Raw genomic sequence first — 25,484 nt, forward strand, 5'->3', positions numbered from 1 at the left:
GAGGAAAAAGGCTGTGTGACCTTGATAAGTCTTTCTTCCTTCAGGGCCACTGTTGCTCTTCTGCCCATGGAAGGGGCAGGGCCTCTTACTTCCAAGGGCATATTCTCCTCCAAGGTCTTAGGGCCTGCTGGTGAGCTACTCATGCTCACTGAAAGAGTCACCAAGACCTTTAACCACCATGCTGTGGGGCTGGATAAGGGCTGGGAAGGTGCCTATTAGCTGCTGGGAATGAGGGCTGATCTGGCAATTACCACCTCAATGAGGAGGTCCAAGACTGTAGCACAGCAGAAGAAAAGCACAGTCCCTGTGCCCTGCTGGTAGGAACTCAGCTGAGTTCTGCCCTGTGACCTAGGGCTACCTCTATAACCTTGGGAGTGCCTCTGTAACCCTGGGGGTATGTCTGTGACCTTGAATGATGCCTCTGTAACCTTAGGTGGTGTGTCTATGATCTGGGGGAGTATCCTGTGGTCATTCCTCCAGTGCCTCAGTGTCCCCCTCTGTTATGAAGATCAATGTGAGTCAACATAAGTAACTGAAATTACATAGTAAATCGATATTGTTTTCACTTCTGATTGTGTGTTGTGTTTGGTGAGTGGGTGAGAGTAGGGGGCACCCAGGACCACCCTGTAAAAGTGGAGGGTTGCCATGCAGCTGGAGTGACCGACCCTGCCAACCACAGGTCGGCCTGGTACCCTGGAGGACCATAAATGGTGAGTGCTGTGACCAGATGCAGATGTTAGAATGGTTATCCCAGCACCAGCATGAGAATGGCCTGAGCAGACTGAAGCTCATGATCAGGAGGCCCTTTTTGGGAGCCTACGTGGTAACTGCAGTGAAACTGATGAGGCCAGAACCAGGTGGAAAAGAAAAAGACAGTTCCCAGAGGGGCTGAGCACGTAGACTCCACTGGGAGGAGGCAGCAAGGATGATAGGATTTCTGGATTGGACAATGGAGCGAGTGGTGGAAACATTCCCTGAGGAAAGAAAGAACACAGTGTAGGAGTGAAAAGGAGCACTGGGGGACAGTAATGGCTTCATTTGGGGACATGCTAAGCTTGTGAAACCTTGAAACGCTGAGATTTATAGATGTTGCTTCAATTCAGCAGCAAGTTTCCTGCGCAAACTGAGGCCGTGCCCATGGCACCTGCAGGCACACTACACAGGAGGTGAGAGACTGTGGAGGCCATCCTGGGCAGGAAGCAAGCTGCCCTGGGATAGGGGGACAGGGGGACAGTGGGGCGAGGGGAGGAGGGGTCAGGTGGAAGTCAGAAGTGAGATATTTGGTGGGGACATCACTGGCAGTAGTTTGGGCTCCTGTGCCCCTTAAAGAACATCCCTGGTACTTCCATCCAGGCTGAGAGCCCTGTCATTTTGAAATGATGGTGTCCAAACAGCATCAGGAACCAAGTAGCTTGACCCAGAGATGGTGAGGGTGGCTGTGTTTGCTGAGTATTTCCCCTGGGCAGCAGCTCACATCTAGTAACTCATTCATTTGTGGTTATGACCCTAGGAGAGACGGTCTCTTAATATCCCCATTTTACAGATGAGGAAACTGAGGTTCAGAGAAGGGGAGTGGTTTGCCCAAAGTCACACAGCGTGATCTGGCTGCTTTACTGTGTCTCATTTTTGACATACACTCATAGCCGATTGTTAGTGTCAGCTGCTGGGTGTATTTAACTCTTCTCTGATTTCTGGCAATATAAGGGGACCCTGACGTTATTCTCTAACCAGCGTTGGCTCCCGCGGAGGTGCGCAGAGGGCTGTGTGGTCTCATACCACTAAGGAGCATGCCAGTGAGCACGGAGGGGCATTTCTTCTTACCAGGCAGGACAGTCACTCTGTAGGAGCCAACCTGTCTGGCTTTCCTCTTGGCTCACCTCTCCCTCCTACTCCATCTTCTCCTTGCTCTGGAGGAAAAGGACTCCTTTCCTGAGGCCTGGATCCAAGGGCCTCAGAGCAAAGGTGCTGATGGATTAATTTACCCCACAAAGGCAATGGTCCATATGTCATCTACTGAGAGACGTTATGTTTATTAGAGATCATGAACAAGGGCAATACGTAACCCAAAGATCTTTAAGATTAGAGTTGCTCAGAGTAGTTAAGGGACTTGCCTGAGGACACACATGTCAGGTTGAGTGAGGTTTAGAACTCAGAACTGTCTCTTCACTAGTCTAAGCTGTGTCTCCAGCAACCATGGCCAAAACAAAACCAAAACCAAAAAGGATATCTTAGAGACCACAGTCATTTTCAAACTTGGATGTGTGTCAGAATCACCAGGACAGTTAATAGACTACAGAGGCCCAGGCTCTTTGACGTGAAAACTGGGCCTGGACTTTGGAATTTTTGTCACATTTCTCAAGAGAATCTGATACTCACCCAAGTTTGAGAACTACGATGGACGGTAAGAATCATCTTGTTTTGGCTTCTTAGACTGTTTTTTCAGGCTGCCACCTTTGGCTGTCAGGTACAGTCCTGAAGTGTCAAAGGAGGCCTGTAAACAGTTGTTGAATGAATACACAATTGAAAGAACAAAGATACACAGCTGACTTAGTTAATATCACAGGTCCCCAAACTACAGCCCTGTGGAGGCATATATTTGCTAGACCAGAATGTAGTTTTGGTCCTGTTTTCAAAGTAACCATGCAACAAAGAGCCTATTAATATTATGAATAGTCAGTTTTATTTTGATATTAGTAGAAAAGTCGGTAGACTTAAATAGGAAAAAATAGGCAAATAATTTAAAAGACGAAATGTTAATTTTTTAGTTGTAGGTTTTTTGAATCATGATTTCAGTTTTGAATTTTTTAATGTGATTTGGCCTGTGGTTTTAAAATGTGTATTAGAATGGGCCATAACCTGTAGTTGGTTGGAATCTCAGAAAACCTGGCATGTTTTAAAGTTTGAGAATTTTATTTTGGCCATTTTCATGTTAATTTTTTTAAGTAAACTCCTGTCACCCAGGGAGATATTTGCTGGAATGTTGACTGGAAGTTGGCTGTCTGGTGTTTTGTTGTTTTAGTTTGGGATGATTTATTTTTTATTGCAAGAGTTTAGTAAAGCAGGCAGAGTTTAAAAGACAGAGCCTTTTTAATTTAGGCCTTTAAAATTATGTACTTTATTTTTATGCTAAATCTGAAATGTCATGGGACTGGAGTGGAGCTGGAAGGAGGAGTAAGACCAGGAGGAGAGACGGGGATGGAAGAAAACACAAGAGTTGATTTTGTACGTTTTTTTGTGTGTTTTTAATTCTTTTTTTTAAGTTTGTGGAGTCCTTTTGTTTCCACTGAGTATGTAGATCAATTAGTTTGGAGATTTTTTACACGGCTTTTGTTGTGCCCATTAAAGTCTTTAATTTTTCTTGGGCCAAATATTGTTACATAGACCAAAAATATAGCCAGATAGACAAACAAAAACTAGAATTAGACCAGATTGAGTATTTTAGTGGATGTAGAGTTTTAGTGTTAGCTTCATTTTTGGAGAACACAAGTCTAAATTATATTTGGGACTCTACCCTGATCAGGATTTGTTTTAGGATGGAACTCAAACTTATAATTTTAGACAAGGATAGAACTTTATAATTTTAGACTATAAAAACAGGGCTTCAGTTTATAATTTTTATGATGGAATTAAAGACAATTAAAGGCATAGGCATATATTAATGAGATATTTATTGGAAAGATGTCTAATTTAGAAGTTCTTTTTTTTTTTTTTTTTTTTATTAAGGAAAGTAGTGTCAAGGGAGCCTGAAGTATTGTGACACAGAACTAGGAATCTTCTAGTCGAATCTTTAGACAAAGCAGTCTAGGTGGCCACTCCGGGTCAGTAAAGGGGACCCATACCCCACTAAGAGGATAGAATATCTTGAACCAATGTCTTTGTCTCACCCACATCTGTGAGTTTTATTGATGGTGAGTTTAGTAAGGTGTCCTGTTAGAAAATATAAACACGTAACTAAATAGCTTTTCTCTATGTCAACAATAACCATTTTGAAAATATAATGGAATAATACCACATTCTATTTTTAATGGCATCAGATATTAAGTATACTATTAAATAATATTCAAATTAAAAATTTTTCTCTCAAATTAGTGTTTAACTTTGAGATCATTCCAAGTAACAACCCAACGAAGTTTTCTCGAACATTGAAATGGTAAATTTTATCCAAAAGAATGAATATCCAAGGAGATGTTTTACAAAACAAAATAATGTGGAGAGACTTTCACCATTTGATGATAAAATGCAGAGTGACTATGGTTTAAGCAGGATGGGGGTAGAGCCAGTATCTGCAAAGAGATGTATGGAAAAGGAGAAGCACCCACCAAAACAAATTCACTTACAGATAAGTACCTACGATGCAGTAAGCATGCATTTTGAATTAAAGGAGAGATTATATTTTAAAATAAATGACACTAGCATTGCAATCTATGAACTAAAAATAGAAAAATGAAAAAAATAAAAATGAATCAATAAATCATAGACTCTGCTTTTTAGGAAAAGACACTTTGGGTGAGCTTGGAAGCTGCTACCACCTCATTCATCTGGAGGGGAAGTCTGTGATGTACTAACTCTGGGTTCTGTACCTGCAAGAGCTGGCTCCAGCCCTAGCTGGCACTACCACTTAATTAGCCATGCTAACACTGGCTAAGCCGATTGGCTAAGCAAAAGGGTGTATTACTGGACTGTCTGTTTCCTTGTCTGTAAACTTGGACGGTGACAGTACCCACCTCACTGGTTATCATGAATACTAAATGCAGCAGTGTTGCAAGTTCCTAGCAAATAGTAAACTCTTACAAAATACTACCAAGAGCCCCAGCTTTCCTGCTGCATCATCATTCTGCCTCCACAAAGAGTTTGTTCTCAGAATTTTCATGAGATGCTTGTGGACCTCCCAGATGTTGGATTCTGCACAGAAGCAGTGGCTCATCCAGGGGTTCATGCAGGCCTGGGGACAGTGGCAGGTGGAGGGCATGGCAGGACTTGGCTCTGGGCCCTGGAATGGCGACAGATGAACTGGCTTTCACTCGGAGATGAAATTCACTCTTTAATTATAGTGCTTTCTCCCAGACATCAACCTAAACACAGAGTGTGGCCAAAGCTTCCATTTTAAGACCATAATTGGTGAGTCCATCCCTAAAACCCTTTCATAGAGCTTCTCTAAAATTGCAGTGTTCTCACTCTCTAAAAATATGCAGCTCAGTTTGGTCCCATTGCAAAAATGCCCCTTATATTGACCATGAAAATAGCAACATGTGGAGGACGCTTAAGAAAATGAAAACCCAGCATCTCTTGCAGTCAAGCCAGGTCTCAAGTTCAGGAAGACTCAGTTCCTGAGTGTTAGGATGGTACCCACTGCTCCAGGACAGAGTATGGAGGTTTACCTTCCTCTTGCCGGGCCTGTGTGAAACTGGTTACATTATTTGGCAACTTCTCTGGATAAATCTTTTCTCTCTCTTATTTTTTCTTTCTTGTTTTTACATAAAAATATATAGACATGTCATAGACTGCATGCTTGCATCCTCCTCAGATTTATATGTTGAAACCCTAACCTCCAGTGGGATGTTGTTAAAAGGTGGGGCCTTTGGGTCTGATCAGGGTGGAGAGCCTTCATGACGGGGTCGGTGACCTTCTAAGAAGAGGCAACAGAGGGCTCGCTTGCTCTTTCTGGTCTCTGCCATGTGATGATACAGCAAGAAGACAGCTATCCATTAACCAGAAAGAGGGCCCCCACCAAGAACCCAATCATGTTGGTCCCTGCTTTCAAACTTCCAGCCTCCAAAACTGTGAGAAATAAATGTTTGTTGTTTAAGCCACCCAGTCTATGGTATTCTGTTATAGCAGCTTGAGCAACCAAAACATGGCACTAGATTGTTTTGCTGCTGTATTTACCAGTCTAATTTTAGTGAACTCTCCACCAGTGTGCTGGTTGTCAAAGACAGGTTTAAGATAAAAATTATAAGCTTCCCTGTATAGCTAAGAGCATGGTGTTATCAAAGGCAAAGACCCTTTCATACCTGGGGATCATGTTCTGGAAAAGATGCTCAGCTACATAGGAAACTCAGACGGGATAGAAGGAGCATTGACTTAGAGCCAAGATGTCTGATTCTGTTCTGGCCTAGTTATTTTCCAGTTCCGTGTTCTGAAAAATGTCATATAACTTCTCTGAGTTTCTGACTCCTCATCTGTGAAAGAGTCACTAGAGCCCCTACCCAATCCCTCATTTGGGTGCTGTCAGGATCAAACATGATGATGAAGTGAATATGGTTTGTAACCTTCAAAATGCTATGCTCGAGATCGCCATAGTGTTCTGCTAACACAAGGTAAATGCTACCAAATATTTATTAAAGGACACACTACTGTGGTCTTCTGGGAAAAGAAGCAAGAAAACAGGAAAGAAGAAAACACAAAAGCAAGCAAGAAAGTGTGTGTATGTTAGAGAGAGAGAGAGATTTTCTTTATTAATGATCACTGATGCCCCACTGAACATCTCTCCAGGGGTGTTCTGGAATCAGTGCTTCCGAATGATCATGGAAGCCTATCTTGGGAGCCAGCCTTTCAGACTCTTCAGTGTTATTTGTGGAAAGTATGATAGGTCCATTGACTAGACTCACAGTCCTTTGTCTCAGTGGAAACTTAAGTGGAAACTTAAGCCCACTCTTCAGAATCCCCCTCACTCGGTCTGGCTCTGGGCATGGCCCTTGCACCAGATGGGACGAGTTCACCTCGTCACCTCTGCCTAAGCCATCTCTGTGGCTGCTACACCTGTGCTTCCCTCCCCTGTGCTGAGACAGCCATGTCCTATGTACAGGACTGGGGAGGCAGCACTGGAGAGCAGTTGAAAGGCACAAGCTTCACTAGATAGAAAGGCCAGCTCCAATCCTGTCCCACTGAGCAGGAACAGTGCCCTCACAAGCTGGTCATTTTAGCCTCTTGTGTCTTATTTTCTTCATATTTAAAGGAAGACGTCTTCACTGGGGTTTTCTGAGAAGCAGACTCTCAGATGGAGATTTGCATGCAAGAAGCTTGGTGCAGAGTGTGCTTGGGATATAGAAGGAAGTGAGGGGCAGGATTGGCCAGAGGAAGAAGAACTTTGATGCAAATCAAATGATCGCCCCACTGATACTCCAGTGAGCTCTAAAGTTAGGCTGGCCCTTCAGATTTGTTCCATCTTGAGGCTGGGGGTCCAAACCTTTGTCTACCCACATGGACGGTGTTGGGATGCAGGCTATCTCTGGGGAAGGGGAGGCAGTTATCTTAGATCAAAGGCAATTCCTGGAGAGAGACTCAGTTGGGAGCTGCCAGTCATCAGCTTAACAACAGTTGGGGAAATGAGAGCCTTGGTCCTGCAGTGGGGTCTCAGTCCTGCAGGGGGTCTGGATGGCACCCCACAGTGTTCCCTACAGAAAGCAACTGATAGCAACTGATGTAGTGTCTGTAAAGACCTGAACATAGTACCACATGATTAACCTGGTATGTCTGTTAATATCGTTATTACCTTGTATTATTCTAACTGTTGCTTTGTAACAATTATATCATAATGTTTTTCTTTTCTTCTCAACTTCTCTCCTATTCTACTATGAGCTGCTTAATAGAAACAGCCATGCTTTCTGTTTGTTTCGTTCTGTTTTCAACCTTTGTATTCCTAGGCTTGAGCACAGAGTTTGGCTCATAAATAATGTAATGAACACTTGTAGAATGGAAAGACGGATCAAGCTATAGGATTGCACAGGAATGGAGACCATGAGGAGGGTGCCCCTGAGGCTGCTTTTGGGGATATTGGGTAATACACGGCTATCTTTATTACTCACCAGGTGGCAACTGCATGTAACTGTCCCTTGCCTTCTCTCCTAGTCTCTCTGGACTCGTGGCAGTCCCTGGCCCTCTCTTCAGTGGTTGTTGATCCATCCATTAGGCACTTTGATGTTGCCCATGTCAGCACTGCTGCCACCAGCAGTTTCTCTGCTGTCCGAGACCTCTGTTTGTCAGGTAAGGGGAGTTTCCAACCCCCAGGTAGGGTAGGACAAAACCTCACACAAGTGCTGCTCAAGATCCTCACCTTAGAAAAACACACGAGACACCACGATAACCTGGGATGCTTGGAAGTAAGGGATTAACCTGGGGAAGAAGACCTGGGTGAAATCTCCTCATTACTCCACAGGGCAGCCAAGGTGTCCAAGGGAATATGCCAGCCAGAAGAGAAGGGACATAAACCCAGGTCAGAGGAAGATCAGAAGAAGGATCTAGTGGGTTAGTCTGAGGCAGAAAAGATGCACATGCATGGCAGCTCTGGCAGCTGACCCCAGATAGCAGGTAGGCTGTTGTGGTGAGGAGGAAGTACACTTGTCTGGCCAGTGGGATACAGCTAAGAGCTACTGTATTGGTAAAAGTCAAATTTTAGGAGACATTTTTCAATGCAGTTGAATAACTTTTTAATAGGCAAAGTTGCCCACAGATGCATAATTCCTTTAGAGAGTTTTTGGTCATTGTTGGTATTTAAACAAAAGCTAGGTAACCACTTGTTGGGAATGTTCTACAAAGAATTTTAGCTTCTGAAAGAGGCAGACATCAGATAACATTTATACCCTTGCCAAGATTCTAACCCCCTTTGAGGTTCTATGAATTCCATGAATCTCCTTCTCTGCAACATTGGATAATAATATTCACAAAGCTATGGATATCTTGCAGATTGGACCACTATGTACAGATATGCAGTTTATGCACTGCACATGTCTGGGTGGTACCATTCACAGAAATTGAGGTATAAATAGGGCTGTTAGGCTGTCAACAACCTGACCAATCAAATGAAACAGCACTTTTTCAGAACTGTTCTTAGGACTGAATGTCATATAGTTTAAATTGTCTAGTGCAGAACTTGACATGCATGGGAAAGGGCATGGTCCCTGGTTGAACAGTCGGTATGGTGCCAGCTGAGGAGTCATTGAAGGACAGAAGAAGAAGACAGGGCTGAAGATAAAGCCTGGAGTATGGAGACCCTTGTTTGAGATAGTCCTTAAGCCCATGAGGAGCCATGGAGATATATTAAGCAGGGAAATAACAAGAGCACATTTATAAATCAAATAAACAAAAAAGACCTTAATGCTGCATGGAAAGTAGATTGATCAGAGGGTTGGGTTTCCCCTTGCTACCATTTTATTTCCATGCCCTGGTACAGTGCTTAGGATTTATTGTAGTGCTCAAATAAATGAGTGATTGCATGACTGATTAATGGATTCACGGATTCATGGATGCATGATTGGATGAAAGGATAGATGGATGGAAGAGTAGATGAGTGGGTGGGTGGATGGGTGAATGGTTGGATAGATGGATGGATTCATGGATGCATGATTGGATAGTAGGATGTATGGATGGAAGGGTGGATGAGTGGATGGTTGGATGGATGACTGGATGGATGCATGAGTGAAGTAACATCTCTGAGGCCCAAGCATCACTCTTCTCCCTCTTCTCTGCAGAATGTTCCCAACATGAGGACTGTCTCATCACCACTCTGCAGACCCAACCTGGGGCTGTGAGATGTATGTTCTATGCTGATACTCAAAGCTGCACATATAGTCTGCAGGGCCAGAACTGCCGACTTCTGCTTCGTGAAGAGGCCACCCACATCTACCGGAAGCCAGGTAAGCCCAAGCCTATGCCTTTGCAGCCATCCTGGGAAACTGGGTCTGGCTGGAAGGGACTATTTAAACACATGGTGAATTGGAGGACAGTGGCTTTTGTTGGCCAAAGTTCTGGGCTAGGTGGCACTCACCTGAGGTAGACTGAAGGAAGGTAGAAAAAATTCCTACTTCTGTATCACTTTTATTCATTTATTCCTTTGAGTTATAGAGCCATCTTGGTTTTGAGGAGTTTCTTAGTAAAATAATTAAAGAGCCCACTTTTTATTATGGTTTTATAGTTTAGAGTTCTTTCACCGGCCTTATCTCATTTGGTCCTCATACCACTCCTGTGTGGTGGCAGGATAAGGGCTTTATCTCTGTCTTAGAAATCAGAAGGCTGTAGCCCAGAGAATTTAAGTTAACTCTGTGATTTCACACAGCTAGTGATGATGGAGCTTGGAACTTGGAGCCAGATCACCTATCTCAACATGCAATCCTCTCCCACAAAGCCATGCAGCCTAACTATCGCATCATAAACACTTTGGAGAGAGAAGCTGTTCCAGCTGAGTTTAGTTTTAAAACACATGTCAGATACTGTGTTGGTTCTGGGGCTCCAGGCAAGGCAAGAGGGAGCAGCCATTGATGCATCACTAAGTAAGACTGCTAAGAGTTGCAGAACAGGAAACAGGGACTGGGCATCTAGGGGAAGCCCCTCCCCAACTAGACATGTTTATTGAATGAAATTAATGACTGCTAAGTTGTTAGCTACATCTGCCATCTTGTCTTCTAGAGCAAGGTTCTACAACCATACTTTTCTGTTAACACTAATCAGCTGCTATTGTAGCATAAGAGCAGCAATAAACAACATGTAAGCCAGTAGATGTGACTGTGTTCCAATAAAACTTTATTTACAAAACCAAGTAGCAGCAGATTTGGCCCCATGCTGTCCTAGAGCATTGACAGTCCTTTGGTTCTGTCTTGATGCCAGAGATATCTTCTTCTTCTGCCCCCTCTTCAACCTCAGCCCTCAGACCACAAGAGTGTCTTCCAGACCTGAGAATGCCTTGATTGCTATGTGATGAGCTGTCAGGCCTTCAATCGCAAGTCTTTCCTCTCTTTATCTGGACATTTATATTATTTAGTCAAGCTATGTAGATTTTTTTTCTGAGACAGAGTCTCACTCTGTCACTCAGGCTGGAGTGCAGTTGCACAATCTCAAGTCACTGCAACCTCTGCCTCCCGGGTTCAAGCAATTCTCATGCCTTGCTGGGAATACAGATGCATGCCACGATGCCCAGCTAATTTTTGTATTTTTAATAGAGATAGGGTTTTGCCATGCTGGCCAGGCTGGTCTTGAACTCCTGACTTCAAGGGATCCAACCGTCTTGGCCTCCCAAAGTGCTGAGATTATAGATTTTAACAGTATATTTCACAACAGTGTAGCCAATCTGTGTGGTAGTTCTGCTGAAAAATGACTTAAATTGAGGTTTGAGTTCTGTAAAACACAAATTAGACTGCTTCTGTATTACTTCAGCATGACTAAAACTCAATAGGAAATGCTCACTTCCAAAAGAAGATGTGTGCACATACACATCTACAGGTGTCTCAACTTTCACGCAGACATTATTTGTTTACAGCTGATACACATGGCCACTGATCATTTTCTTAACCCGGGTAGTCACACGGCCTCTGTGGGTATTCTAGAAAGAATCTATCATTTCTGCTAAAGAATTTGAAAGAGATAACCTCACATCTAACATTTTCCCCATGTTTGATCTCATTAAGTTGGAGATTCACTGGGCAGTCTCTGAAGGGAAGACTGAATACCACTGCCATGGGAAAGCAGGACTGTATTCCCCCGAAATTCTTCAGCCTTTATATTTGTTCTGGCTTTGCTCCCGCCTTTGGATGATGCCACGTACATAAAATGTGGCTGTTTGCTGCATAGTAGAATGAGGTTCCAGCACTTCGGCAGCCTGAGTGCTTGCCCAAGACCCCTGGATTTATGATTGTGACAGGAAGTTTTGTGAGGAGGGACTGTGGGGGTAACATCAGCCTTGATCTGTGATTAAAGTCAGATTAAAAAACAGCAACTGTTTCTTTCCAGCCCAAGTTTCCATTTTGAGTTCTAACTCATATTCCAATGTTTCTGCAACAGAGAAGGCTTCATTTGCTCTATTTTTCTTCTTTCTCTTTTTTTCTCTCCCTGTGTCCCCCCACCCCCACCAATTCCTTCCTTTTTTCCTTCCACTCATTCATTCATTCATTTACTTGTGTGTTGGATTTCTGCCATTTTTCAGGCACTGGGCTTGGAACATTACAGGTATTATTATTTATTCCTGACATTGTTGTATTGTAGGAGACACTATTGTTCCCATTTCATAGGCAGAAAGACTGTAAAGTTTTTCCAGTAACTAGCTGTTCCATAAGCATAAAACCCAGATCTGCTTGACTCCTTAACCAATTCACCATGGTGACCTGCAAATCAAGGACAGACATGATGCCCAGGCTTCTCAACCTCAGAACCCACTGACATTTGGGGCTGGAGCATTCTTTGTTGTATATGTGTGGGAGCAGTGGTTGTCCTGCCTACTGTAGGATGTGTAACAACAGCCCTGGCCTCTCCCACCGGATGTCAGTGCATCTCTCCCTGACCCCTGTGACAGCCAAAAATGTCTCCAGATGTGGTCAAATGTCCCCTGTGGGCAAAATTACTTTCAGTTAAGAATCTCTATATGATACAAAGCTCCTGCAGAGTAGATGGACTTCTGTCTGCCTGTCCGCCTCTTGGTCTGTCTGCAGGTCTGTCTGCCTCCTCTCTGCACTGTCTTGTTTAGTCACCACTGCAATAGATACATATTTTTATAGAAGGAGCTGCAGAGAAAGCAAAAAGTTTTGTCTTTCAATCAGCTGAGAGTGGAGTTGAGCAGACCAAATCTACGTGTCAGAAATAAGAGACTTCTCACACACACTTGAAGTATCTCTCCATGAGTGTTCACTGCTTCCTTTGTGCAGGGCTTTGAGTCCTGTGTGGCATCAGACAGGCCTGTCTTAAATTCCTGAAAACAGTACTTGGCACTGAGCCTGGGCCCAACAAAAGTTTACCGGATCAATCAATGAATGAAAGAAAATGTCATCGAGGAAACAAGATAGGGCTACGGAGAAACCGATGAATGTCGCTGGCGATTAGTGTTGCACGGAGCGGGGTGGGAGGCATGGCAGGTGGCACCAGTGTTGGCCTTGTGGGCAAGGAGGGATTTGGACATGAAAAAATGGGCGGGATGGCCTCGCAAGCTGGGGCACCCAGGGCACCCGTGACGCAGAGAGAAGCAAAGCTCTGAACTGGTCCCAACCTTTTGCGCATGGGGTGTGGTCAGAGCTGGGGTTGAGAAAGGTGTGGCTTTGAATCCTACATCACTCTCTATCGTCTGTGATCCTAGCAGGCCCTAGGCCTCCACCTCTACATCTATTCCCTCACTAATGAAATGTAAATGTGGGCCTGCGACCCCTACACTGCAATTTTGAAATCCAAAAGTCTTAAAAGTATATATATATATATTTTTTTTTTTTTTTTGGTAAGTCTGCAGCTAACTCATTTGGCGGCAAAATCTGACATGGGGTGGCTGAAGAAATTCTATTCTTTACTCATCTCTCTCAGGATGACTAACCCACACATCTCACCACAGAAATGATGGCTATGTTTAAAGGTGGGGCCGCACTCCAGGCCTCCCTAGGGGATTGGGTACTGTTTGCTTCTCTGTTCTTTCAAAAGGCCCCAGGGTGCTGGTAAGGGGTCCTGGGCCTGAACCCATGTATAGAAGGGATTAGCACTGCATACTGTGCATTTCGGTACCTAATAAAGATCAGCTGTCTTTGCCAATTTTTTGTTTGTTTGTTTACATTGAAAACCTGACTAGATTTAAGCTGTAGGGGTCTGAATAAATGACTGACATTTTCAAGGTACAAAAAGCAGTGATTTTTCTTTTGCTGAAAGCACATTCAGAATGCCAGTGGAGAGAGCACTCACTGAGGCCTCTCCCCTTCCTCACCCCTTTCTCTTTCCCAACAGGAATCTCTCTGCTCAGCTATGAGGCATCTGTACCTTCTGTGCCCATTGTCACCCATGGCCGCCTGCTGGGCAGGTCCCAGGCCATTCAGGTGGGCACCTCATGGAAGCAAGTGGACCAGTTCCTTGGAGTTCCATATGCTGCCCCGCCCCTGGCAGAGAGGCGCTTCCAGGCACCAGAGCCCTTGAACTGGACAGGCTCCTGGGATGCCAGCAAGCCAAGGTATGGGTTGAGTGGAGCACATCTTGGTAAATACTCAGAGAAATCTTCTCCATTCTAATCTATCTAAATGGGACCCAGTAGCAGAGCAGTGCGTTGTGGATAAAGCAATGTATGGAGGATGGAATATATTAGCTAAGGTATCATTAAGTGCTGTGACAGATAAACTCCTAGTATCAGTGGCTTAACACTGTTTTGCTCATGTAAAGCCCATCTGGTGATGGAGGGGCCTGTATGCTCTGCTCCATACAGTGATTCAGGGACCCAGGCTGATGGAGGCTCTGGCTTCTTCAGCATGAATCTTCCAAGGTCCCTCAGATATTGATCCAGGAAGAGAGGCTGTGAAAGAATTGACAGGAGAAGTTCCCATGGAATAAGCTTGGAAGTAGGGTTCACACATCACTTGCACACGTATTGCAGTGGCCAAGCGCTGCTTCCTGGCCACATCTGATCTTAATGAAGCTGGGAGACACAGCATTGAAGGAAAAGTAAATGAGCTAATGAAAAATTTCCCACTAGGAACAAAATTGCAAGTTTTTTTTAAAGCACTCATATCCTATCTTCTTTCCTATCAAAAATTTCATTTTCCTCTTTTCCATGTGTATATCACTTTAAATAGCAAGCGTATTGAAGAACAATATTGTGATTTTTTTCTAATTAAAGCATACTCAGAGTACCTGTGAAAACAGCACTTATTACTGCTGCTCTTCTCCTTCCCACCTGAATCTCCTTCCCAACAGGTACCCCATGGCTCTATCCTCAGGCAGCTGCACTCTCCATACCCACTACCACCATGGCTGGCTGCTGAGCAGGTCCATGGGCCCATTACCAGATAGAGTGATGAGCTAGGAGGCTCTTGAAGTACTCCAGGAAAAGGATGATAAGGACTTCAGCTAGGATGGTGGCTGTGGGAGTGGAAAGGCATGGATTTCCATCTGCTTCACTGCTGTTAAAGAAAAATAACAAATATGCATGAATTAAAATGCCTTACCATGTTAGGATGTACCCATTTGACAGATGAAGTAATAGAGTCACATAGGTTTTGAGTGGAGAGTAGTTGAGAGCTTGGGTCATTGTAGTCCAGGGCTAGTGAGGATTGGGTGATGAGCCAAGTCACTCATTGGGTAGATGACCATTGTGCTGCCATTAGACATAATCACAGCTGTAGTCTCAGCTCTTATACTGGGAGATGCTCAAACTGGCACTGCAGGACTCTGTACTGGTGTAGAAAGCAGGTAGGTCACCACCTCCAGAAGAGAGTCTGCGAGTCTGCACCCTTGGAGCAAAGAAGGGCCAAGGTCCTGAGTGGTTTTCATCGTCTTCTTCTCTATCTCAAGCTGTTGCATCAGCAGCCTTCTCTAAATTGATGCATTGTCTCTGGGGAATGTTCTTCCACAGGCCAGTGGCCAGAGAGTGGTGGGCACTCTGTCATTCCTTCCATTCACTGCCACTCCCATTTCCTGAAGCTGCCTAATTTCTGCAGAGCTGGTGGGATGCCAGGCTTTGGAATGGGGTAGTGGGCTCTGACCATGGTGGCAGGTGGGGAGGGGTGGTGATGGAACATGTCTTGGAAGTCACCCAGTCTGTATCTGCAGGGCCAGCTGCTGGCAGCCAGGCACCCGAACATCCACGTCTCCTGGAGTCAGTGAAGACTGTTTGTATCTCAATGTGTTCATCCCTCAGAATGTGGTGAGTTCAGAAGCACTTGCTATGGTTGCCCTGAAGACTGTCCCATTAGAAATCCAATGTCCCCACTGTGGCCAGCAGAGTCTGGTCTCCTCCTCTGTGGCCTGCTGAGCTGAGGTTAGGTGATTTGCCTAAGGCCACTCAGCTAGTGAGTGATGTATGGACTTGGTCAGTTGGTCCTCAGAGCTCGTGGCTAGAACAAGTGAGTGGTGACCATGAGTGTGTGTTTTTTACATAGTGTCAGGAAGAAGACTGTGGAAGTTGTTTGCAGTTTAAAGTGCACGTTTATATCTGTGATTTTATTGGTCTTCACATCCACTCTAGGAGGATAGATAGATTAATAGATCAATCAATCAATCAACTGATCGACAGAAAAATGTAGAATGATATATTTACCCTTATCTTAAAGGTGCAGACCTGGGGCTAAGAGAGGCTAAGTGAGTCACGTAAGCATATTCAGTTGGGCAGAGTGGAGGCTCATCCCTGTCGCCGTGTTCCAAAGCCAGTGCTCTTTCTCCTTAGGGCATTTCCCAGTAACAGAGAGTTTGGCTTTTTCTGCCTTGGGCTGTCTGGGTCCCATCCTGACCTTGAGGGAGGAGCAGTGATGCCTCAGTCCAGATGGGCAGTACTTGGTCTCCAGGTGACAGGCCCTACACAGGAGGGGCCAGCCTCCTGGACACTTCTTGTGGCTGTCATTGAGGCAGGAGCTGAGGACTGCCCCTTCCTTCTGTGCCTTGCCCTTGCCTCGCAGCCATAAGCCAAACGGCCTTTTCCCTTGTTGGTAAGCTACCCAATAAAGATGAGTCAGGGAACTTTTAGGAGGGGGTACAGGGCCCCTTCACTGATCTGTCCCACAGAACAGGAAAAATGAACTCAAGACTACTCAAGCTGGTCTTTCTCTGTGGCATTTAAAAAGACCTCATATTTGAAGAATCCACAACCACCAAGTGGTGACATCTGAGCTGGAATGTCACAGAAGAAGAGACTCCAGGTCAGCCCCTTCCTCTCTGTAAGGCGTTTCAATGAATGACTCCACTGCTCTGCACCTCTGCTTTCACAGCTGTAGAGTGGGGTGCTTATGTTCACCACAGATTCTACCTCCTTGGGTGGAAGATCAAATGATACACTCTAGGCGAGAGCCTTTAGCACAGCACTTATGGGGGCAGGTCCTCAGGCAGTGTTTGCTCTTGTGAGGGGACCTCTGTGTAGAAACATCTGTGTCTGTCTGAGACCATCATACGTGGAGTGGTGATGACACAAGGACACAGGACCTTGGATGGAGCATGAGTTACCAGGTGCCTGCATATCCCATGGCCTGAAGTGGGGCCTCAGATCCCCAGCTCAGGCACACGATTCTAATATAATAGGGTCAGCCTACTTCCAAACCCTCAGCTCTGCTACCTCCTAGCTGTGTGATCTCAGGCAAATCATTTAACATGTCTAAGCCTCTGCCTCTTCATCTGTAAAATGTGGATAATAAGAATCTGCTAACTTCACAGAACTGTTTGAGACCTCATTGTAAACACCCGGCACAGTGCCTGGCTCTTAGTAAGTGCATACTAAACTAACTCTGTGTTACTAAGATGGGTCTAGTCACAGAGCATCCAAGGGATGCCAAGGACCCAGAATGCTTTTTTAGAATAAGCCATGGGCCAGAACTGGGAGCTGGAAGACTGTGTGGTACCATGAGATGGGCTCAAGGTCTGCAGGGAGCTGCCATCCCTGACACTTGCTCACTCTGCAATGTGGGAGAAGTGTCCTCACCTTTTGTGACCTTCAGTTTCCTTCTCTATGAATGGGGTTCAGTAGTTTACTCAGGCTGCCATAACAAAGCACTGCAAGCTGCGTGACTTAAACAACAGAGAGATTTTTCTCAAAATTCTAGAGACAGAAGTCCAAGATCAGGGTGTTGCAGGATTGGTTCCCTCAGAGGCTCCTCTCCTTGGCTTGTAGATGTTCCTCTTCTCTTCCTTGTGTCTTTTTGTGGCCTACCCTCTGTACCTGTGTCCTGATCCCCCCTCTTCTTATAAGGACACTGGTCCTGTTGGATTAGGATTCACAAATATGACTTCATTTTACCTTAATTACCACATTAGGCACTATCTCCAAATACAGTCAACTGCTGAGGTCTTGGGGGTTAGGACTTCAATGTATAAATTTGGAGGGACACAACTCTGTCCACTGCATGGGGCTAAGTATGCCACAGAGTTGGCCAGAGGAGTCCTGTGTCAACCAAGAATCAGGCTCCAAGCATGGGAAAGGTGCCTTCTCCATGCTCTAGCCTCATGTTTCTCCAATTCCCACAGGCCCCAAATGCATCCGTGCTGGTGTTCTTCCACAACACCATGGACAGGGAGGGGAGTGAAGGATGGCCGGCTATCGACGGCTCCTTCCTGGCTGCTGTTGGGAACCTCATCGTGGTCACTGCCAGCTACCGAGTGGGTGTCTTCGGTTTCCTGAGTTCTGGTGAGTTGCTGCCTCTGGTGGGAGCTGCTGACCCCCTGAGCCAAGGCTCAGCCCCTTTTTCACCAAGACCCATCCCCTCACTGCCCCTGCTCCTCCTCCAGCCAAGCTAGGCACACAGTAGAAATTTTAGCACATTTGGGAGACCGTCCAGGGATACTGACACCCATAGACAAGGATAACAGTTGCCATTTATTGATAACTTACTACATGTCTGAGCTGCGCTGCTCCAAGTCCATTACAGGTCTTAACTTGCGATGTGTGCATATGTGTGAGTGTGTAGTTTGAAGAGGAAATTGAGGCCCAAGAAGATTAGAAACTGGCTTAAAATTATACAGTCAGGGAACAGCAGGGCCAGGAATTGACTTGCCCTGAGCAACCCTAGGGGATGAGTTATATAGCTCTTCTGCCCACAGGGAAGCCATCTGATTTGGAATCAGGGCTGTATCAATAAGGAGATTCTCACCTCCTTTTAATACTGGCCTCACTTGTGACCAATGGACTGCCCCTATCACAAACCTGTTGATCACCCCGTCTATGACCTCCATCTTTCCCACTGACTACTAGGGCTGAAGTGGGCCCTGGATCAACCCAAACATCCTCCATCCATGTCTTTTCCTCCAGCTACTACCTGCAGCAGGGAATGTGTCAGCTGCAGTGGTTGGGGCAGACTCACTGGCCTTGGAATCTGAAGAGCCCAGGGTCACCTCTGGCTGTGGAACCTCGCACAAAACCTTTCCTTTCACCCAGTCTCAGTCTTGTCCTCGGTAAAATGGGGATAATTTTACCTGACTTCTAAAGTTACGACGAGGCTTAAATGAGGTAATACACGTAAAAGGTTTTCAGAGACTTGAGTTTTGCACATCTTCGAGGATAGTGACTGCTTCATCTCTGTTTCCCAAGGGTCTCATTTAAGATCTGAGATGTCCTACATGCTAAGTATGGGTGGGTGAATGGAAGATAGAGTAGTCAGAATGACCAGATGGACTAGAATGTGTGTGAATGTGTGGAGTCGGCGTCCAGCATGAGCAGAAGCCTGGATGACCACATGGCGTGAGGCCTTGGGTGCTGCTAAGAAGATTCTAGACGTATGAAATGGGCAACGAGTTAAGGCAAATGGAACCAGATGTCGATGTAGACGAGAATGAGAAACAGATTTTAGATTTTTTTGATGAGGAGCAGGGTCAGCTGGGAATCCAAGGACAGACAGAGTTTCCCCTTTCCTGGCTCTGAGAGACCCTGGGTCCCTCATTTGGCCTTTCTAAATCCCAGTTTTCTTGGTGGTAAAAAGAGGAGAATTATCCCCATCCTCTTTCACGTATATGTGGTGGTGAGAAGTGAATACGGTGACTGGAGTTTTATGGAAGCTCTTTGGAGAGTGCTTAAAGAATTATTCACACATGAGTTTATTTTCCTCTTTGAAGAGGGAAATCTCTTTGCCTGGGTTTGCCTTCCTCTGTGTGAACACAAGACTGACCATAATTTATGCCATTGGTAGCCCCTTCCTCTAGAGGCAGTGACATCAGGACTCGCCCCAAGGAGTTTGGGCCTGGGGAGCTTTTTTCAGACATGGCTGTCTTGTTGTCTTAGAGCGTTTCTAGACAGAAAAGAGTTTCCATATGTCATCTGTCCCTCAGTGGGCGGGGGATTATGATTTCACAGAGTGTAATCTTGTTGAGAATTCATGTGCTTCTGGAGAAGCAAACTCATTTTGGCTGCCGGCAGGGGCAGCCTTTGGGGAGGCAACGGAAGCTTCCAGAACACCCAGCCCCACTCATTCCTGATGTGCACCAAGCCTGCCTGTTCATTTTGCTCAAGGGAAAAACCATCAGCAAGAGAGAAGGAAAGTTACACTTATGGAGTGTGTCTGTCTTCACCAGATATTTCTCCTGGATTACCTCATCTACTTCTCACAGGAGATCTCTGAGGCCAGCAGGGAGCGGCCATTTCACAGATGGGTCAGCGGAGCTCAGTGAGGCTGAGAAACATTATCGCCACAGTCACAAGTGGCATCCTGTGCCTTAAACTCTGTTGGTGGAACACCAAGAAATACTGTAGTTCAGGGGGCTCCCTCAGATGGCTGGACATGCCCTTTTGATTCCCTGTTCTTCAGCTGTGCTGAACAGGGTCCGTCTTTCGCATTCATTTAGCCACAGGCCATTTTCTTTCTTCCTTTCTATCTATCTTTCTTTCTTTCTTTCTTTCTTCTTTTTTTTTTAAATTTTACTTTAAGTTCTGGGATACATGTGCAGAACATGCAGGTTTGTTGCATAGGTATACATGTGCCATGGTGGTTTGCTGCACCTATTAACCTGTCATCTAGGTTTTAAGCCCCACATGCATTAGGTATGTGTCCTGATGCTCTCCTTCCCCTTGACCCCCACCCCTCAACAGGCCCTGGTGTGTGTTGTTTCCCCTCCCTGTTTCTATATGTTCTCATTGTTCAGCTCCCACTTATGAATGAGAACATGTGGTGTTTGGTTTTCTGTTCCTGTGTTAGTTGGCTGAGAATGATGGCTTCCATCTTCATCTATGTCCCTGCAAAGGACATGATCTCATTCTTTTTTATGGCTGCATAGTATTCCATGGTGTATATGTGCCACATTTTCTTTATCCAATCTATGAGTGATGGGTGTTTGGGTTGGTTCCAAGTCTTTGCTATTGTAATAGTGCTGCAATAAACATACATGTGCATGTGTCTTTATCAGAGAGTGATTTGGTGATTCCTCAAAAATCTAGAACCAGAAATACCATTTGACCCAGCAATCCCATTACTGTGTATATACCCACAGGATTATAAATTATTCTACTAGTGAGACACAGGCCATTTTCTTTGCCTTCCTTCCTAGTCTGCCTCGTGTGTCCCATGTTCCCAAGCTTCCCAATCTCTCACATTGCGCCTCCCTGCTCTTCGGCTCTGAGAGGGGAGCAAAGATGTTCACATCCTCATCAAATCAATCAGGAAACTGAGGCACAGAGATAGGGGCAGGGCGGAGCAGCAGCAGCAGAGCTGTGATGCAGATTCAGGCTTCCTGCTATGGAGAAGCCGTCTCCCGCCTGCCTCAGGCGAGCTCAGAGACGGGACTGAGCCTGACCCTGCAGAGGCCAACAGGAAGCAGATGCTCACCTCCTGAAGCCCAAAGGGGCCAGTCCTTCATCCCAGTTAATCCCCCAATAAGCCTGTGACACTAGTGCAACCGTTCCCTCTTTCATATGTTTTAAATAATAGATTTTATTAGTTAGAGCTGTTTTAAGTTTATAGAAAAGTGGAGCAGAAATGACAGAGAGTTCCCATACACTCCCTTCTCCCCCTCCTTCTTCCCCTACTATTCATAAGATGCTTTGATTGGGCACGTGTTATACTTGATGAGCTGAAGGTGGTGCGTTATGATTTACTCAAGTCCACAGTTTACCTTGGGGTTCGTCCTGTGTGTTGGATGCTCTCTAGGATTTGTGGACTGCCTGATGTCCTGGATCCACTGTTACAAGGTCCAACAGGATCATTTTGTTGCTCTCCAACTTTCCTGTGCTCCTTCTCTTCATCTCTCTATTTTTCCAGTTTAAGTCATTGAAAATTGCAGTTCAGAAGATAGGTTTAGAAAGAGTTGGTTACTTTACATGTCAGCCTCAGCCTAGGATTCCGCAGGGAATGTGGCTTTGCATCTGAGCGGGATGGGGTCTGAGAGCTGCTCTGTGGCTCCATGGGGCCAAAACTCTGAGCAGCTCCTTCCTTCCCCATCCCAGTGCAGGCTGCCTGTCTGTGAGCGGAAGATGCTAAGCCTTGCAGGGCGTCTCACATGAGATGAAGTGTGTGAGGACTCACCCATGTTCATTCCCCACTTCTTCCCTAGACAGGGGCTCTTCCAAGGCAGGGCTGTTTTTATCATTTCCTGATCCAGTATCTGGCCAGTGGCTGGCACAGAACTGCCTCCTGATCTCAGTAGAGGCAGCCCTGTCACTCACAGAGCCAGGCTGAGCAACCCCTAACGAGTATCATCTCATTTGATAAATGTGTACGGCGTCTGTTGCTGTATCCCAGAGTGAAAACGGTCCCTGAAAGCCCCAGGCTCCAGAGGTACTTTGTGAAAGAGACCAGAGGAAAATGAAAGCAGAAGCTTGTGCCAGTCCTGAGGCCCACTAGACAAACACATGCTCTCTGATGAAAAAAGGCAAACCCAGCCCAGTGTTTAAAGGGAGTCTTGGTTCCTATGGATGTGAGCAGTTAGAAAGGAAGCAGTTGCTGGGTGAAGGGAGGCCATTTCCCCAAGACTGGACCCTGCAGCAGGACAGACTCCAGGGGGCATCTGGCACCAAGTCGTTGTTCCTCTCTGTCTGGCAAAGCAATGCAGTGAAGGGAACTGGGGCGATGGCGTCTGGGACACAGGAGGAGAGGCTGGACAAGGGGCCTATGGGCTCTGCAGGATGTGAGAGCAGAGGAAATGTGCTTTGGCCAAAACACCAGACAGAAGGTCCGGCTGCCAACGGTAACCACACACGCCATGACCTCATCGTCTCTGGGGCACACGGAGGCCTACTGAGCAGGTCTGCTGTCCTCTCTACCCAAAACCGGCTTAGAATGCTCCCTCAGCAGGTGCCCCCTCACAGGCAGGCTGGCAACAAGGACACACTGCTAAGAGCATCAGCAACATGTTAGAACCTAAACTTGTTCTATTTTATTAGAAATTAGTCTTCTATGGTGCTTTATGACAAGCACTGTTCTGTTCCCCTTATAAGTATTAACTAATTTACTCAACCTTATGAGGAAGTGCTATTATCATCCCCATTTTACAGATGGAGAAAATCAAAGCACCCAAACATTACCTTGTCCAGGGCCCCTCAAGGCTGCACATGGTGCAGCCAGCTGGCCTGGCTTCATGGCCACTACACTACACTGCCTCTTGTTGATGTTCTCTGGCAAGACCAGGGCAAGCATAGAATGGTGCTAAGGGGCTTCCATCAGATCGTTGAAGAGATCGAATGAGCAAACAAGAGCTAATTCAACAATGAGGGAGCAAGTGAATGCTTGCTGGGTGCTCTGAGCAAAGGAGTAGGAGCCAGGAGGTATGGGGCAGATCAGGGCAGGTGGCAGCAGATGGAGAATAGTGTTAGCACAGGCCAGGAGGGCTTCCATTCAGGTCAGTTCTCCCTATGGGCAGCTGAGACCAGTCCTCTGGTGTCTGGCCCCTGGGCCTGAGCCTCGAAGCACATCAAATGGGGCACAGAGTGTGCCTGTGGCATGACTGAGTGAGGTGGGACCTCAGGAGGAGAACTGGGGCTGAGACACACAGACTGCAGCAGAGGGGGCGGCCCCTGGGCAGTGATGGGGACCCAGACTAAGGAAAGCCAGGAAGAAGTTTGCACTTGATGCAGTAGGAATGAGGGAGGTATAAAGGCTTTTTGAATAGAGAAATTTCAGAAATAAAGCACTGAAACTTTTTAATGCACATCATGGATTTTTCAACAAACGTTTATTGAATTGGGTTGAATGTTAGGACAGAATTCTGATTGTGAATTAGGATTTGAGTCCCAACTTCATCTCAGATTCACTTCTTCCATCTAAACAAGCTCATTCCCTCTAAAGTTTCGGTTTTTTTCACCAGTAAAGGAAAAGATTGGACCAGACATATTGGACTGTAATTGTTTGGTAATTGCCTTCTGCGTTTGTCTCTGAGGCTGTGTGGTCCCTAGGGCTAGGTAGGATCTCTCTTGCTTTCTGCCGTACCCAGCATAGTGCCTGATACCAGCTGAAGCCCAGTTCATACTTGTTGGATGAGTGACCCCTTGAACACATGCTCACCTGTGACCTCTCAGAAGTCTAGACCCCAGCAGTCAACATTGACCCTTATCATATAGTGGGGAAAAAGCTAATACATGGGAAGGGAGAGTCAGGAACATTTCCTCTCCTCCTTATGCCTGGAATACAGGCTGTGGATGTCACTTTCCAGATTTGCAGGACCTGGTCTGACTCAGTTGGTGCCCTGCTTTCCCAGGCTACCTGAGACCTTAGAGGAAACAAACACATTCATCCTAACAAATGGATCATAAGAGCAATCCAGAAAGTTCACAATGAGGAAGGATCATGTTCTACCAATGGCTTCACCAGTCCCAGAACACCAAATGCATTTGAAGAACTTCTGAACATTTCCACAGCTGGAAGAATAATTTGTATCATTATGCACTCTGAGCTAAGTGGAGTGCTCAGGCAGGCTGGAGACAAGGACACTCTGCTAAGAGCATCAGCGACATAATGTTAGAACCTAAACCTATTTTATCTTATGAAAAATTAATTTTCCATAGTGGTTTATGACAAGCACTGTCCTGTTCTCCTTACAAATATTAACTAATTTAGTCAACAACCTTATGAGGAAGTGCTATTATCATCCCCGTTTTACAGATGGGGAAAATCAAAGCACACAAACATGAACTTGTCCAGGGCCCCTCAAGGCTATAAATGGTGGAGCTGGGACTGCAGCCGGCTGCTGTGGCTCCATGGTGAGACTGTGGTGTTCTCTTCAACTTTGTGATTACTAGACTGGGGAATCAGGATGCAAGATTTTTCTGTTTTTTCTTTTCTTTTTTCCTATTTGGGAATGTGGGTCTTATCAGTAGTTTCTTGCTGGATGCCGAATCCTGTGAATCATAACTATGGTGCCTCATGGAGAAACGTGAGGGGTCTGGAGCTCAGGGAGTGGGCTGGGCTGCTGACATACACAGGACTGTCACCAACAGGTAGGTGGTAATGAAAGCCATGGAACTTGATGAGGTTCTTCAGTGCAAAGTCAGAAAGGAAGAATGGGAACCTCAGATGAGACGAGAATGAGATCTGGTGTTTCAAAGTCTGATAAAGAGGACAAGTTAGTGGAGTAGTTTGACAAGAATCTACTGAATTCACAAGACAACCAGAAGTGTATGTAATGTCTCAAAAGCCTAAGGAGAAGAGCGTGTTTTTGCTATACTTGTTTGTATCTAGATCATTTTATTAAAAAAAAAAATAGTGCTGAGTTTTCAGGAAATGTTAATTGGATTCTATGAAAAAGGAAAGAGATCAATTCAGTTGCATGCTAATAAAGGCTTCAGATGATGAGGTGAGGGGAAGGGTGGGATCCATAGCCCCAGCCTGGCCTGGCCATTGTCAGGGACAGCCACCTGCAATAGTCAAAGACATGGGACAGAGAGTTCATCTCCTTCCCACTGATTGGCCAAGCTAGTGGTGGACCTGAAGATATGCTGCCTCTAATCTGAGCAAGTCCCCTCAACTAATGACAGGGAAGCTGTAGCTCAGAGAGTTATAAGGACACGATCAAGGTCTCCTAGCTGGCAAAGGAGAGGTACAAAAACATGATCAAGTTCTCCTAGCTGGCTAGCATTCAGGCCTATGTGTGTCTGGTCTCAAGGCCCATGCTCCTCCACTGTTCCTCACTGTATTTGGAACCCACAG

The 25,484-nt window shown here is 45.6% G+C and overlaps 2 protein-coding genes across 2 annotated transcripts in view; one reads left to right on the forward strand and one right to left on the reverse strand.

Moving 5' to 3' along the window:
- TG (thyroglobulin) overlaps nucleotides 1–25,484 on the forward strand; it is a 273,793-nt gene that overhangs the window by 140,792 nt on the left and 107,517 nt on the right. Inside the window, exons 36-40 of the mRNA XM_033202283.1 lie at nucleotides 7,849–7,983; nucleotides 9,468–9,632; nucleotides 13,681–13,900; nucleotides 15,493–15,586; nucleotides 17,890–18,049. Coding sequence (XP_033058174.1) covers nucleotides 7,849–7,983; nucleotides 9,468–9,632; nucleotides 13,681–13,900; nucleotides 15,493–15,586; nucleotides 17,890–18,049 — 774 coding nt within the window. The remainder of the gene's footprint in view (nucleotides 1–7,848; nucleotides 7,984–9,467; nucleotides 9,633–13,680; nucleotides 13,901–15,492; nucleotides 15,587–17,889; nucleotides 18,050–25,484) is intronic.
- The window catches only part of SLA (Src like adaptor), a 57,996-nt gene continuing 46,479 nt past the window's right edge, over nucleotides 13,968–25,484 (reverse strand). Inside the window, exons 9-10 of the mRNA XM_033202287.1 lie at nucleotides 14,727–14,843; nucleotides 13,968–14,236 (exon numbers count right to left, since the gene is read on the reverse strand). Of these exons, the coding sequence (XP_033058178.1) occupies nucleotides 14,212–14,236; nucleotides 14,727–14,843 (142 nt within the window). The 3' untranslated portion in view covers nucleotides 13,968–14,211. The remainder of the gene's footprint in view (nucleotides 14,237–14,726; nucleotides 14,844–25,484) is intronic.

Source organism: Trachypithecus francoisi, unplaced genomic scaffold, assembly GCF_009764315.1.
Source record: "Trachypithecus francoisi isolate TF-2019V2 unplaced genomic scaffold, Tfra_2.0 Lachesis_group7, whole genome shotgun sequence".
NCBI classification, from domain to species: Eukaryota; Metazoa; Chordata; class Mammalia; order Primates; family Cercopithecidae; genus Trachypithecus; species Trachypithecus francoisi.